We start from the raw sequence: 16,130 nt of genomic DNA on the forward strand, positions 1-16,130 counted from the left end.
GGCCTGAACTCTGGGCCTGGGCGCTGTCCCTCAGCTCTTCAGCTCAAGGCTAGCGCTCTACCACTTGAGCCACAGCGCCACTTCCGGCTTTTTTCTTTTTTCTTGTGTGGTGCTGAGGAATCGAACCCAGGGCCTTGAGCATGCAAGGCAAGCTCTCTACCACTGAGTCACCTTCCCAGCCCCCATAAATACCTTTTGTAAAGTTCCTAATAATTTCTATATAAATACTATTCGAGGACAAAATATCTGCCAATATGTGTACCATTTTCTTTGCTTCAAATTTACGTTTTAAATAGTATGGAGTTTGGGTTGAATTCTTTGATATTAATACTACCATCTTCTCCCCTTCCCATGCCCCTAGCAGAAGAAAACACCTATTTTCTCGTGATAAACTGAAACTTTTTCTGAAGCAACACTGTGAATCACAAGATGGAGTCATTAAAATTAAGGTATTAAGAATAGTGAAATTGTTTTTTGGAAATAAGCAAAACGTGGCTAGTATTATGTAGTTGTAATGTTGCTGTAATATTATTTATCTTTTACAAAGCTTTTATTTATCAAGAGCCAAAAAAGTCTGTGAAACTCTTATCTTTAATAAACTACTCAGAAAAAAGCTAGAAGTGGTGCTGCTGTGGTTTAAGTGGTAGAGAACTACCCTTGAGCCCAGAACATAGCACGCAGGCCCTGAGTTCAGGCCCCAGGACCAACACACACGCACTCACACACGTACTCACACACACGCATGCACACATACACACACACAAAATGCTATTGAAGCCAGACACTACAATGGTGATTCAAACCCAGACAACTTTTATCTTTCCAATTAAAAGAGCAAAAGCCAGAAGTGGAGCTATGGCTCAAGTGGTAGAGCACTAGCCTTGAGCAAAAGAAGCTAAAGGATAGTGCTTAGGCCCTGAGTTCAAGCTCCAGTACCAACACACACACACAAAATAATTTTACTGAATTAAATACTATTTTTCTTTTTTTTGTCGGTCATGGGGCTTGAACTCTGGGCCTGGGCGCTGTCCCTCAGCTCTTCAGCTCAAGGCGAGCGCTCTATCACTTGAGCTACAGCGCCACTTCCGGTTTTCTGGTGGTTTATTGGAGATAGGAGTCTCACGGTCTCTCCTGCCCGGGCTAGCTTTGAACCGAGATCCTCAGATCTCAGCCTCCTGAGTAGCTAGGATTACAGGCGTGAGACACCAGCGCCCGGCTTAAATACTATTTTTATAACTGTTAATTGTGTCAGATACTACCATTTATTTTTTCTTATATGAAAGATCAATTAGGACAGGTGAAAATAGGTAGCTTGGAAAAAAGAAACTAATGTAATAAGATTGCTTTTAATAGGGTAGGTCTGGATTATGAGTAGTAAATGGATTTTAAGAACAGTGCTGAAGGGCTAGGAAGGTAGTTCAGCGGTAGAGTGCATGCCTTGCAAGCATGAGGCCCTGGGTTCAATTCCTCAGCACCACATAAACAGAAAAAGCCGGAAGTGGCTCTGTGGCTCCAGTGGTACAGCGCTAGCCTAGCTTAAGAGCTGAGGGACAGCACCCAGACCCAGAGTTCAGGCCCCATGACTGGAAAAAAAAAAAAAAAAAAAGAACAGTGCTGAAATAGGTGCCTCCAGATAAGAGAATAATTTAGATAAAATAAGTATATTATAGGCCTACTAAGGAGGAAATAGTTCTTAGAGACCTCACATTTTACATTAAATAATAAGATGGTAAAAGTATGACTAATTTTCCAAAATGTAAACTAACTCATTTGAGGATAAAGAAGTATTAAGAAAAAGCAATAGGGCTGGGAAGGTGGCTCAGTAGTAGAGCACTTGCCTTGCATGCCTGAGGCCCTGGGTTCAATTCCTCAGCACCACATAAGCAAAAATAGAAAAGCCAGAAGTGGTGCTGTGTCTCAAGTGGTAGAGCGCTAGCCTTGAGCTGAAGAGCTGAGGGATAGCGCCCAGGCCCAGAGTTCAGGCCCCATGACCAGACTCCCCCGCCCCCCAAAAAAAGAAAAAGAAAAAGCAATAGAATGCCATTTGTGGTGGTGTGCACCCTTAATCTCAACATTCTGAAGGGAGAGGCAAGAAGAGTGAAATTTCAGGGTCAGCCTCAAAAAATAATATATTAGCCAAGTGCAAGCCAGAGTTCAAATCTGGATGTTGTCAAAGAACAAACTAAACAAAAAGATGTATGCATTGATCATGAATGTATGCATTTAGATTTATGCAAATACATCTATCACAAATATAAATACATCTATCACAAGCTGATGCTTAAGATTTGTACATTTCATTTTATGTAATGCATGAAAAAAATTCTTATTGTAAATCAGGTAATGAGTACATTTCTTTTTGAACAGTGTTTCCCCCTTCCTCATTTTTTCCTAGTTATTTCCCCTCTTGACCTCCTCCCCACCCGGTTGTATAGTTTATTTCCAACACAGTGTCTAGTGAATATCACTGCTGAACCAACAGTAGTTACTCTATGTAAAAAAATAACATTTCAAAATTAGGTTCTAGTTGCTCATGCATAGCTACACAGAAGCTTAGATCTTGAGGATCATGGTATGGAGCTAGCCTAAGCAGAAAAGTCCATAAGAGTCCATGTCCATAATAACCAGCAGAAAGCTGGACTGGAGGCATGGCTCAAGTGGTAGAGCACTAGCCTTGAGCTCAGGGACATGTCTCAGATTCTTTAGTTCAAGCCCCAGGACTGCTACAAAATCAAATCAATCAATAAAACTAGATGGCCTGGCATAGTAGCATGCCTGTATAATCCCCTACTGAAAATTTTAGGTCAGATTTGGCAAAAAGTTAGTAAGACCTCCATGTTAACAAACAAGTCAGCCCTGGTAGTACATATCTGTAATCTTAGCTTAAAAAAAATTTACAATTTTGACAGTCTAGAGAAAGAATGGCTATGCACTTAAAATTGTTTTGTTATTATAAAGGTTATTGTAGAGGACTTACTATTATGTAAGTTGTGTAGAGTACAGTTCTTTTTGGACAGTGTCACCCCTTTCCACAGAACTTTTTAAAAAATCAACTAAAAAGAAAAGTCAGGCATTGGTGGCTCATGCTGGTAATACTAGCTACACAAGAGGCTAAGATTTGAAGATCATGATGATCATGGTTTGAAGTTAGCCCATGGCAGAAAGTTTGTGGGACTTTTTTCTCCAATTTATTACTAAAAAGCTAGAAATGGAGCAAGTCTAGGGTTGAAGGCCCAACGTAATGGTGCATGCCTTATAATCAGAGAACTCAAAAAGCTTAGACAGATTAGATTTGTACTTAGGACCTTGACTTTGCTTGGTAGATACAACTATTTGAACCTTTCATACTATTTTCTCAAAAGTAGGAAAATCTGGGCTGGGAAGGTGGCTCAGTGGTAAAGTGCGTGTCTTGCATGCATGAGGCCCCAGGTTTGATTTCTTAGGACCAAATAAGTAGAAAAGGCTGGAAGTGGCACTGTGGCTCAAATGGTAGAGGGCTAGCCTTGAGCTGAAGAGCTGAGGCACAGTGCCCAGGCCCAGAGTTCAAGCTCCATGACCTGGAAAAAAAGGTAGGAAAATCTCAGTTCAATGTCTTTGCTGTTAAATAGGCAAATACTGTCTAGCTGCAATTTGAGGTTATTGTATAGTGGATAAAATATACAGTCTCTGGAATCAATGGGCTGGTTTTGAAACCAGGCTATGGACTTGTTGACTATAGCCTTTGGCATGCTGCCTAGCTCTTTGTGCCTTGGTTTTATCATATGTGACATGGGGCAAATAATATCTATCTTATAGGTATCTTATGAGAATTTAATTGGCTAATGATTACAGACAAAAATAATAACCCTAAAATGTTTTAAGAATAGAAAGGAAGGAAGACAGGGAAGGAAGCAAGGAGGGGACCAGTTATATAGTAAACTATATTTCACTATACAATAGCACATGAAATTCTAACATTTTTGGCCTGGTCTTTAATTAATGGTTCATATGATGTATAGAGCATATCTGTATGTGGTTTACTGATGTATTGTAGTGTCTGTTTTTTTTCCATTATTAAGGCATCATCTCTTTCAACATATAAAATAGCAGAACAAGATTTTTCTTATTTCTTCCCTGATGATCCACCTACATTTATCTTCAGTCCTGCTAACAGACGGAGGGGGAGACCTCCCAAACGAATATCTGTTAATCAGGTAAGTAGGGAAGAGGTCAGAACTACCTTTTTTGTATGTGTCTGTGCCAGTCCTTGGGTTTGAACTCAGGGCCTAGGCATTTTCCACTGAGCTTTTTTTGCTCAAGGCTAATGATCTACTACTACTTGAGCCACAACTCTACTTCTGTCTTTTTGGTGTTTAACTAGAGAATATTATAGACTTTCCTGCCTGGCTTTAAACCTCAACCCTCAGATCTCAGCCTCCTGAGTAGATAGAGTTAGTCATGAGCCCACTAGCATCTGGTTAGAACTACCTTTTAGTTGTTAATAAAACAGTATTCAGAAGCAAGACTTGTTTGGTTCCTGTGACCCATATGGTCTGTAGGAAGAAACACATTACTTCACACTAGTGCTCCATGGTGCTATCTGAAATTTCAAGAGTAAATTAGACATGGATCTCATACCACAGAGATTTTATACCAAGGTGAAACAAGCATATGAGCAGTTACTGAAATTCATAAAAAGAGGAAATACAGTGATTAAACTATGGATTCAGGTGTTAAGAGCAATAAATTCTGACTGGAGGAAATTATGGAGATCTTTAAGAAGGCAGTAATGTTAAAGCTAGACAAAATGTAAGATTCCTAATGTTGAAATCAGGCCTATGTTCCTAGTTACTTAGGAGACTGATACCTGAGGATTATAGTTTGAAGCCATTCTGGGCAGACAAATCCACAGGACTTTTATCTCCAATTAACCAGCAAAAAGAAGTTGAAGCTGGGCGCTGGTGGCTCACACCTGTAATCCTAGCTACTCAGGAAACTGAGATCTGAGGATTGTGGTTTAAAGCAGCCTGGGCAGGAAAGTCCATGAGGCTCTTTATCTCTAATAAACCACCAGAAAACCAGAAGTGGTGCTGTGGCTCATGTGATAGAGCACCCAGGCCCAGAGTTCAAGTCCCACAACCGGAACAAAAAGAAGTGTGAAATTGAAGTGTGGTACAGGGAAAAAACAAGTGAGAGGTCTCTAACTTCAGGCCTCAGCCATGAACACTCAAAAACAAAAAAGATTTCTAGTGATGAGGCAAAAAGCTAGAAAAGGTGTTTGGATCGCGAAATAGTATATATAGCATGGCTAGTCTGTTAGTAGTGGAGGGATATAATGAAAATGAGGCAGAAATTCTGTATTGATTCTTGAGATTCTAATTTCTCTGTATCATAAAGTAGTTCTAATAGCTTTTCCATTATAATAACCAGATTGCTTCATACTATTTGCTTTATGTACAAACTGAAAATGGTGGCCTAAAACCAAGCAAATATCAAGTACTAATTCAGTGTATTTAATGAGAGACCCTAAAGTGTAAACTGAATCTTCCCTAAGGAGTTTTAGAACAGGAATAAAAGGAGGCAGTATGAATGATTAATGTGTTTATCCTGAGCTCACTTTCACATTTATCTTCTCACCTTTAGCAGTAGTGAATTTTTCTTCTTCAAGATATTGCCATTACCCAAGTCAGGAATCAAAGACTGAAAATTTCTAGAATTGGGCAAACTGATACAGTTGCCTGAAATATATTTTTGATTATTCTAATCCTTTATTCCCTTCTGATTTCTTTTTTATTTATTTATTTTTTGTGGGTTATGGGGCTTGAACTCTGGCCCTGAGCTCTTCAGCTCAAGGTGAGTGCTCAACCACTTGAGCCACAGAGAGCTGGCCTATAATACTACCTACTCAGGAGATCCTTAGACTAAGATCTGAGGATCACGGTTTAAAGCCAGCCTGGGCAGGAATGTATGTGAGATTATCTCCAATTAACCACCAGAAAATTGGAGTGGCACTGGCTCAAGGGTAGAGTGCTAGTCTTGAGCTGAAGAGTTCAGGGATAGCACCCAGGCCCAGAGTTCAAGCCCCATGACTGACCCTCCCCCCTCTATTCACCCCCCCCCAAAGAAAAAAGTCATGGACTTTCCTTGTCCTTGCTGGCGTTGAACAACAATCCTCAGATCCTCAGAAGCTAGGATTACAGGTATGAGCCACCAGTGCCAGGCTCTGAATTTATTTTTTCTCTTACTTTGAGTTGATTGCATTTGGTTTTGTTCTCATGGCTAATGGCTATCATGATTTGTCTGCCACCTTCCACTTCTCCTAAGAATAACTTCAAGCATATTCAGCACAATTTATTTACTTATTTATTTATTTTTAGTGTAAACATGATATACAGAGGGGTTAAAGTTACATAAGTCAGGTTAGCAAGTATATTTCCTTTTGAACAGTGTCACCTCTTCCTTCATTTTTTTCCCCAGTTTTTCCCTTCTAATCCCTTCTCCCCTGCAAGTTGTATAGTTTGTTTTCAACATTGTGGCTAGTATCACTGCTGCATTTGGTCATCCTTTGTCTCCCACCATTTCTTTTTTTTGGGGGGGGGCGGGGTACGGTCGAGGAGCCTGAACTCTGTCTGGGCCTGGGCGCTGTCCCTCAGCTCTTCAGCTCAAGGCTAGCACTCTACCACTTGAGCCACAGTGCCACTTCTAGCTTTTTTCTTTTTTTTTTTCTTTTTGCTTATGTGGTGCTGAGGAATCGAACCCAGGGCCTCATGCATGCAAGGCAAGCGCTCTACCACTGAGCCACTTTCCCAGCCCTGTCCCACCATTTCTATGCTCCCAAAGTTACGGAAATCAAAAACAATGACAAAAGTTGGGGGGAGGGGGAAGCAAAATAACAAAGAGCCTCTTGTTTCCATTTCTTTTTTTTTTTTTTTTTTGGGTCAGGTCGTGGGGCCTGAACTCTGGGATTGGGCGCTGTCCCTCAGCTCTTCAGCTCAAGGCTAGCGCTCTACCACTTGAGCCACACTACCACTTCCTGCTTTTTTCTTTTTGCTTATGTTGTGCTGAGGAATTGAACCCAGGGCCTCATGCATGCAAGGCAAGTGCTCTACCACTGAGCCACCTTCCCAGCCCCTTGTTTCCATTTCTTGGAGTTCATTTCGATAAGCATCATTTCATATGGTCACATGCACATAGCTATTGAGCCTTCATGATCCTCTCTTAAGGTATATCTTCCTTTGGTTTCACTGTGAATGTTTAGAATCCTGTTTAATTTATCGTGACTAAGGATAATTTTTTGTCTTTTTCCATTCATTGTGTTTACTTATAGTTTTTTGTTTGTTTGTTTTTGTTTTTGGGTCCGGATGTGGGGCCTGAACTCTGGGCCTGGGCGCTGTCCCTGCGCTCTTCAGCTCAAGGCTAGCGCTCTACCACTTGAGCCACAGCGCCACTCCGGCTTTTTTCTTTTTGCTTATGTGGTGCTGAGGAATCGAACCCAGGGCCTTAGGCATGGAAGGCAAGCGCTCTATCACTGAGCCATCTTCCCAGCCCCTGCTTATAGTTTTTTAGGCACATTCTAATTACTACAAATGAGGGAAATCATGCAACCTATGTTTCTGTAGGTCTGGCTTACTTTGCTTACTTCCAAGTCTTTCCATTTCCTTATGAATGGAGCAGTATCATTCTTTCTGATGTAAGCATAGAATTCTGTTTTGTTTATTTACCACATTTTCTTGATCTTCATCCACTGAGGGGCATCTGGGTAGATTCTATCCATATCTCAGTTATGGTAAACAATGCTGCAGTGAACATAGTTGTGCTGGTAACTTTAGTATAGCCTTGTTTGTGGTCTATTTGATAAATGACCAGGAGTGCAATTCCTAGGTCATAGGGAAGATCTATGTATAGTCTTTTGAGGAGCCTCCATACAGCTTTCCAGAGTGTTTGAACAAGTTTACCTCCCACCAACAAAAGGGAAGTAGTCTTCCCTTTTGGCCACATCTCCACCAACATCTGTTACAGTTAGTTTTCTTGATAATGGCCATTCTAATTGGAGTGAGGTTGAATCTCAGTGTTGTTTTGATTTGCATTTCTTTGTTGAGAGTTTTTTTGTTGTTGTTGTTGTGTTTTTTTGTCGGTGGTGGGGCTTGAACTCTGGGCCCCAGCGCCACTTCTGGCTTTTTCTGTTTATGTGGTGCTGAGAATTGAACTAAGGGCCTCATGCAGGCAAGGCAAGCATTGTACCACTGAGCCATCTTCCCAGTCCCAGATTTGCATTTCTTCTATGGCCAGACATTGGAATGTTTCTTCTTGTAACTATTGGTCATTTTTACTTCTTCTGAGAAAGAAATCTCTCTTTAAGTCTTTATGAATTGGGTTTTTGTTTCTTTGAAGGTTTAGAGGGGATTAATTTTTTATAGTATATTTTAGATATGAGGCCTTTGTCTGATGCATAACTAGTAAAAATGGTTTCCTATTCTGTGGGCTTTCTGTTTATCTTGCTAGCTATATCCTTTGCCATGCAGAAATTCTTAGTGCAATCCCATTTTATCCAGTCTTTTTTTCAATTTGTTGTGATTCTGGATCTTAGGAAGTTTCAATCTGTGCCAAGGAGCCCTAGTGTTTCCCATATCCCTTACTCTAATATTTCCATGGTATCTGGTCTTACATTGAGGTCTTTGATCCATTTGTAATTGATTCTGGTGCAGGGTGATATATAAGGATCTAACTTCAGTTTTCTGCATGTGGATAGCCAATTATGCTAGCACCATTCATTGAAGAGGTTTTCTTCTTCCATCCTGTGTTTTTGTCTCCCTTATCAAATATTAGGTGGTTATAAGTCTGTGGGTTCATTTCTGGGTCTATTCAATTGGTCCTCAGGCCTATTCTTTTTTTTTTTTTAATTTTTTATTGTAAAGATACTATACAGAGGGTTACAGTTACATGAGTAAGGTAATGAGTACACTTCCTATTGAGCATTGTTACCCCCTCCATTGTTTTCCTCCTACCATCCCTTCCCTCCCTACCTTCCCCAGGTTCTTTTTTTTTTTTTTTAAATTGTGATTAAGTGATTACATAATTTCCGGAATTTCACAGTATTGTGGAATAATGATGCTCATTTAAAGTCACAAGTTCATTCTAACTTTCCTGGAGCAAATTGTCTATCACAATCTATAACATATAACGGTGTACACATATACACCATACATGTGATCAGCAGCATGGGGATATTTAGTAGTGGTTCGACCAGATGAGTGGGAGTTCTTTGTTTCTTAAGTTCAGGCCTATTCTTAAATGAGTACCAAGCTGTTTTTTTTTGGGGGGGGGGTTCTGGTTTCTGGGGCCTGAACTCTGGGCCTGGGTGCTGTCCCTCAGCTCTTCAGCTCAAGGCTAGCGCTCTACCACTTGAGCCACAGTGCCACTTCTGGCTTTTTTCTTTTGGCTTATGTGGTGCTGAGAAATCGAACCCAGGGCCTCATGCATGCAAGGCAAGCGCTCTACCACTGAGCCACCTTCCCAGCCCCAAAGCTGTTTTTTCTTACTATGGCTTTGTAATAATGTTTGAAGTTTGGCAGAAGTAGCACTGTGGCTCAAGTGGTAGAGCATTATTAGCCTTAAGCAAAAGGAGCTCAGGACAGTGCTCAGGCCCTGAATTCAAGCCCCAAACACTAGCAAAAAATTAAAAAGCTGAATCCTGGTCTTAGACCAAAAAACCCAAAACTTTAGATAGAAGTTTGAAGTTTGGTATTGATATTCCTCTAACACTGTTTTTCCTGCTAAGGAATATTTTTGTTATTTGGAGTATTTTATTGTTCCATAGGAATTTTTGGATTGCTTTTCTCTATCATTGAAGAATGTTGTTAGGATTTTGATGGGTACTGCATTAAATTTGTAGATATCTTTGGGGAGTATTTTCATTTTTACAATGTTAATCTTTTCAAAGTATGGAAAAAATTTCCATTTCTTTAAATCTGCTTTAATTTCTTTTTTCAGATTTTTGAAGTTTTCATCATAGAGGTCCTTCACATCTTTGGTTAATTCCTTCCTAGGGTTTGTTTTTTTGTTTTTGTTTTGTTTGAGTTGCCTTTCTCATTTCATTCTCAATCTTCTCATTGTTTCCATACAGAATAGCTACTGACTTTATACCCTGCTACTTTGCCAAAGTTTCAGATCAGCTGAAGTAGCTTGGGAGAGGAATCTGTGGGGTTCTTTCAATACAGGATCATGTTTTACTTCTTTTCCCTATTTGGATACCCTTTATGTTTGTCTCATGCCTTATTGCTGTAGCTAGAAATTCCAATATTATGTTGAAGAGGAGTAGAGAAAGAGGACAGAGTGTCTTGTTCCTGATTTTAGAGAAAATGGTTTTAACTTTTCACAATTAAGTATAATGCTGGCTGTAGGCTTGTCATATAAAACCTTTATTTTTTATTTTATTTTTTTATTTTTTGCCAGTTTGGGGCTTGACCTTGGCCTGAACACTGTCCTTGAGCTGCTTTTGATCAAGGCTAACACTCTGCCATTTGAACAGCTCTACTTCTGGCTTTTTCTGTTTATGTGGTTCTGAGGAATTGAACCCAGTGCTTTATGCATGTTAGACAAGCACTCTATCACTAAGCCACATTTCCAGCCTGCAACAGTCTTTATTATATTGAAGAATATTCCATGGATTCCTAGCTTCTCCAAGTCAAGTGCTTTTTTGTTTCTTTTCTTTTCTCTTCTTTTCTTTTCTTTTTTTTTTTGTGGGTCATGGGGCATGAGCTCTGGGCCTGGGCACTGTCCCTCAGCTCTTCAGCTCAAGGCTAGTGCTCTACCACTTGAGTCACAGTGTCACTTCTGGCTTTTTGTGCTTATGTGGTGCTGAGGAATCAAACCCAGGGCCTCATGCGTGCAAGGCAAGCACTCTACCACTGAGCCACTTTCCCAGCCCTCAAGTACTTTTACTACATCTATTGATGATCATGTGGTTTTTGTCCTTGCTTCTGTTGATGTGTTACATTAATTGACTTAAGTATATTGAATCAGTTTTGCATCCCTGGAATGAATCCCATTTGATCATAGTGTATGATTTTTTTGGTTTTTGAATTTAGTTGGCCAAAATTTTATTGTGAAGTTTTGCACTGATGTTCATTAAAGAAATGGGTCTATAGTTCTTTCTTTGATTAGTACCTATCTAGTTTTGGGATGAGTGTTATATTCAGCATAATTTGGAACTTTTGAGGAATCTTGAGTTATTTCCAGGTTTTATGTGTTTCTAGAGTTTCTTGGGACTATAGGAGGGATAAACAGATTTTTTTTCTTCTTGCCTATGAAAACCTTAGTTGGAGTATTCTGTGCATTCTTTCCTTCACCCATGCCCTTGTCACTTGTAACTATACTTCCTTCTCTACCCACAGATGAAACCTATTTCTTTCTTCCAAAGCCTTTTCAGTATAATATACTGCCTTTAATTCCTACTGTATACTTGGTGTTCCATATGTAGAAGAATATATACATATGTGTTTTTTTTTGTTGTTTTTTTTTGGTCCAGTCGTGGGGCCTGAATTCTGGGCCTGGGCGCTGTCCCTCAGCTCTTCAGCTCAAGGCTAGCACTCTACCACTTGAGCCACAGTGCCACTTCTGGCTTTTTTCTTTTGGCTTATGTGGTGCTGAGGAATCGAACCCAGGGCCTTATGCATGCAAGGCAAGCGCTGTACCACTGAGCCACCTTCCCATATGTGTTTTTAAGAGCGTCATAATAGCTCTTCAAAATAAGGAGGGTTACATTTAATAGATGAAGAGATAAGATCTCAGGGAAGTCGACTCACTTTTCTCAAAAGTAACAGATAAGCTTTGTTTTGAATTTAAAAAATGCAGCCGGGCACTGGTGGCTCATGCCTGTAATCCTAGCTACTTAGGAGGCTGAGATCTGAGGAACTCGGTTCAAAGCCAGCCAGGGCAGGAGAGTCTGTGAGACTCTTATCTCCAATAAACCACTAGAAAACCGGAAGTGGCTCTGTGGCTCAGGTGGTAGACCACTTTCCTTGAGCTGAAGAACTGAGGGACAGAGTTCAAGCCCCATGACGGACAAAAAAAATAAAATAGAGTAAATAAAAATTAAAAAATGCCACTTGCATTTTTTGCTCTGCTTCAATGATGCAGAGTAATACTGATACTATTACTGAGATAACTAAGGTTAGAATAATTACCACTTTTTAACAGCTATCCCATTTGATCACTTAGCCTTTCTATTTTAGAATTTAGTTGAATTCTGAGATTTGGGAGATGTTCACAAAGAATGTTGAATTGTACCTGTGATGAGCCTTCTCATCTTTTACTTATTTTATATGTGACTTCTCTGTTTAACTATGAAAGGGAGTCTGTTTTGTTTTACCATGATTTAGTACTATGCCTGGCAAATGCTACATTTTCAAATATTCAGATAAACTATATTTTGTTACATTTTTATATTTGAGATAATAAACTCATTAAACAGGCTAGAGACATTCTTACAAGAAATAAAGCAAAAATAAATGCTTAATATTTAACATTGGCCACACAAATATTTCTGATATGTCTTTTCTTTGCGTCTTTCATATTTGATATTTACTAGCTTATCAAGTAATGTGTTTTTAAAGATTTCTCTGAATATTATCTTTCTTGTGATAATCAGTGTGCAGAACTATAGAATTCTCTCAGCTCCTATACATTAGAATTATTAAAAGTTTATATTTCAAAATGAAGCTCATTGTATTCCATTCCATTCTATTCTAGTTCATGGTGGTAAGAATTGAATGCAGGACCTGGTGCATACTAGGCAAGAACTCTCCTAGTTGGGCCAAACCTCAGCCCTTTGATTTATATTTTGATTCTTTGATAAAAGTTTCAATCCTCCTGCCTCTGTCTCCCATGTAGCAGGATTATAGGCAGGCACCATTACTACTAGCTCTAAAATTCATTTTAGTATGAACAAAATGTAGACTTTTTTTTCTCAGTGCTGGGGATCAAACCAGTTCATTGCACTTGTTAGACAAATGTTATTACCAGTCTTGATATGGGTTTTTAATTTTTTGGTTTTTATTCTCACTATAAGAATCAAGCCAGCTGGGGCTCTGGTGGCTCACACCTGTAATTCGAGCTACTTAGGAGGCTGAGATCTAAGGATCATGATGCAAAGCCAGCCTGGGCAGGAAAAGCCAAAAGACATCAGAAAACTGGAAGTGGAGCTGTTGCTCAAAGTGGTAGAAACACTAGCTTTTAGCAAAAAAGCTCAGGGACAGCTCACAGGCTCTTGAGTTCAATCCACACAACTGACCAAAAAAAAAAAAAAGAGCAAAAACACGCCATTGATTATATACTGTGTGGTTTACAACTTTAGCTTCTTGTTTTGTTTTTTAGGAAGACAACATTGATAATAAACAGACTATTGCAGGATATAGGAACAAAACTACTAAGGAAAGAGACAAACTTTTGAAACAAGAAGAAATGAAGGCACTAGGTGAGTTTTAATATTAATTTTCAATAACTATTTAGGGACAAGAGAGGTTGTTTTCCTGTTCCCAGTGGGTGGTATTTCTCAAATCATACATTGTCTGGTTTGTGTATAAATGCGGCCCTCCCCCCCCAATTATTTTTCTTCTCTGTGTGTGTGTGTAAGTGCATGCCCATGTATGCATTTGTGCATGTGCTCTCTCTGGCTTTAAACTATAATCCTCAGATCTCAGCCTTCTGAGTAGCTAGGAATGAGCCACTGGCTCCTGGCTTCATTTTTTCTTTAAGTCAGTTTTGGCCCTGGTCCCTGTCCCTGAGCTCTTCAGCTCAAGGCTAGCACTCTACCACTTGAGCTGGCTTTTTCTGCTTATGTGGTGCTAAGGAGTCAAACCCAGGCCTCATGCATGCGAGGCAAGCACTCTACCACTGAGCCACCTTCACGGCCCTAGTTTCATTTTTTAAAATAATTTGAGACCTCTTCTCTTCAAACAGTATTTCAGGACTTTGTTCAAATGGCAGAGTGCTTGCCTACCTAGACAGCACAAAGCTCTGAAATCAGTATCACAATATTTTTGGGGAGGTATTAGCTTGTTAATCTGCTTTAATGCTAGATTAAGAAATAAACAGTTTCAAGGTTTCCAATTGTTCTGACCATTGTGTTGGATTCACACAGACTTTTAAACTATGTTACAAATATGGATTTTGTTGAAATATACATTCTAAATAAGTTTGGATTGGGGCTACAACTCTGCTTGCTTGCTTGCTTTTTTCTTTTATCTTCTTTTCTGATATTGGGGTTTTGAACACACTTGCTAGGTTTTACCAGTTGAGCCATACCCCAGCCCATCCTGCATTGTCTTCAGACCTCAGTGTGAGTATGTGAGCTTTCAAAGACAGTATCTATCCTGGTATTATTTTCTTAAACCCAGCCGACTTGCTTTTACATTTTAATCAATCGCCTGCTGGCTCCCTTCAAGAATTTTCTGAGTCTTTTAGATTTCAGGGCAGCTTTTGTTATATTAAGAAACAAAAGAGCCAAGTATTTTGTTTCTTTATCTGTATATAGTTTTTATGTTTGACTTTCTCCACAGCTTTTGAAAAGGCAAAATTAAAAAGAGAAAGAGCAGATGCCATAGAAGCAAAGAAAAAAGAAAAGGAAGATAAAGAGAAAAAGAGGGAAGAATTGAAGAAAATAATTGAAGAAGAGAGACTAAAGAAAAAAGAAGAAAAAGAGAGGCTTAAAATAGAAAGAGAAAAGGTATTCAATCCTCTGTGCATATGGTAGTATTACTTTATATATTTATGCTCATAGTTAACTTTCCAGTGTTTTTACTACTTTCATTCACAGTGCATTTAATAATGATAATAATAAAATAATAATAATACTCAGTTTTACTTGAGAAAGTTTAATAGCTGGTGTTAGCATAATTCTGTGTGCTCTTATACCTGACATAAAACATCTTTTAAAGTTCAAGTTTGAAGTGAAATGAGTGATTGTTTTCATTATTTAGAATTACAGATTTATGCAAGATGATACATAATTTTTTATCTGAATATGTTGGTGCACACTTATAAATCCCAGAATTGTTGTTTTAAAGATAGAATCTCTCTTATGGGATGTGGAGGGAAGTGGATCGATCACAAGTGAGCCTGGGCCTACATAGTGAGACTTTATCTTTTTTTTGTTTTTTGGGCATGAGGCTTGAACTCAGGGCCTGGCTTCTACCTGAGCTCAAGGTTAGTGCTTTTACCACTTTGAGCCACAGCTCCACTCAGGTTTTCTAGTGGTTCATTGGAGATAAGAGTCTCAAGGACTTTTCCTTCCCAGGCTGGCTTGAATCTCAATCTTCAGATCTCAACCTCCTGACTTCGGAAGATTGTAGGCTTGAGCCACCAGTACTTAACAGCTGGATATGGTGGCTCATGCCTAAAGTCCTCATTAGTCCTCAGATTTCAGCCTCCTGTGTTGCTAGGATTTCAGGTGAAGGTCACTGGTGCCCAGCTTTTATAGTATCATTTTGATAGTTTGGTTTTTTTTTCATCAATGCATTAAAATTTTAAAAAGAGCTTATTAAAATACCGTGTGTGTGTGTGTGTGTGTGTGTGCGTGTGCGCGCGCGTGCGCGCCCGTCCGTCCGTTCGTCCGTCCGTCCCAGAGTTTCTAGAGGAGGAGCCCAAGTATTTGTAATAGATTCTCAGATAATGTTAATGCTGATAAATTTCTTTTACAAATTTTTATTATCCTTTTTTGTTAGGAAAGAGAGAAGTTACGTGAAGAAAAGCGAAAGTATATGGAATACTTAAAACAATGGAGTAAACCCAGAGAAGATATGGAATGTGATGACCTTAAGGTACAGCATATATAATGTTTGACATGTATGTTAATATGTGTCCTATATGGCTTTGCTGATGAAATGGCTCTGTTTGTTTGTTTTTTGTTTGTTTCTGAGACAGAGTCTTGCTGTGCAGCCCAGGCTAGCCTCAAATTTCCACCATCTCAGCTTCCTGAGTGTGTGACTACACCTAACCGAAATGTTTATTTAACAACAGTCTATTCATATTAAGAGCAAATAGTTATGCAGATGTTTGTTCTTAGAATTCCAAGGATAGTATTGTTAATATTTCATAGCAAAATTTGACAATAAATGTTATTTTGCAGAAATAATGTTTAGTTTTTGTGAATC

At 39.2% G+C, this 16,130-nt stretch overlaps 1 protein-coding gene across 1 annotated transcript in view; it reads left to right on the forward strand.

Annotated features, from left to right (window-relative positions):
• Window positions 1-16,130, forward strand: part of Baz1a (bromodomain adjacent to zinc finger domain, 1A) — an 87,306-nt gene that overhangs the window by 26,217 nt on the left and 44,959 nt on the right. The window contains exons 3-7 of the mRNA XM_013012243.1: window positions 297-449; window positions 4,059-4,193; window positions 13,354-13,453; window positions 14,538-14,704; window positions 15,702-15,797. Coding sequence (XP_012867697.1) covers window positions 297-449; window positions 4,059-4,193; window positions 13,354-13,453; window positions 14,538-14,704; window positions 15,702-15,797 — 651 coding nt within the window. The remainder of the gene's footprint in view (window positions 1-296; window positions 450-4,058; window positions 4,194-13,353; window positions 13,454-14,537; window positions 14,705-15,701; window positions 15,798-16,130) is intronic.

Source organism: Dipodomys ordii, unplaced genomic scaffold (assembly GCF_000151885.1).
Source record: "Dipodomys ordii isolate 6190 unplaced genomic scaffold, Dord_2.0 Scaffold16, whole genome shotgun sequence".
Classification (NCBI taxonomy): Eukaryota; Metazoa; Chordata; class Mammalia; order Rodentia; family Heteromyidae; genus Dipodomys; species Dipodomys ordii.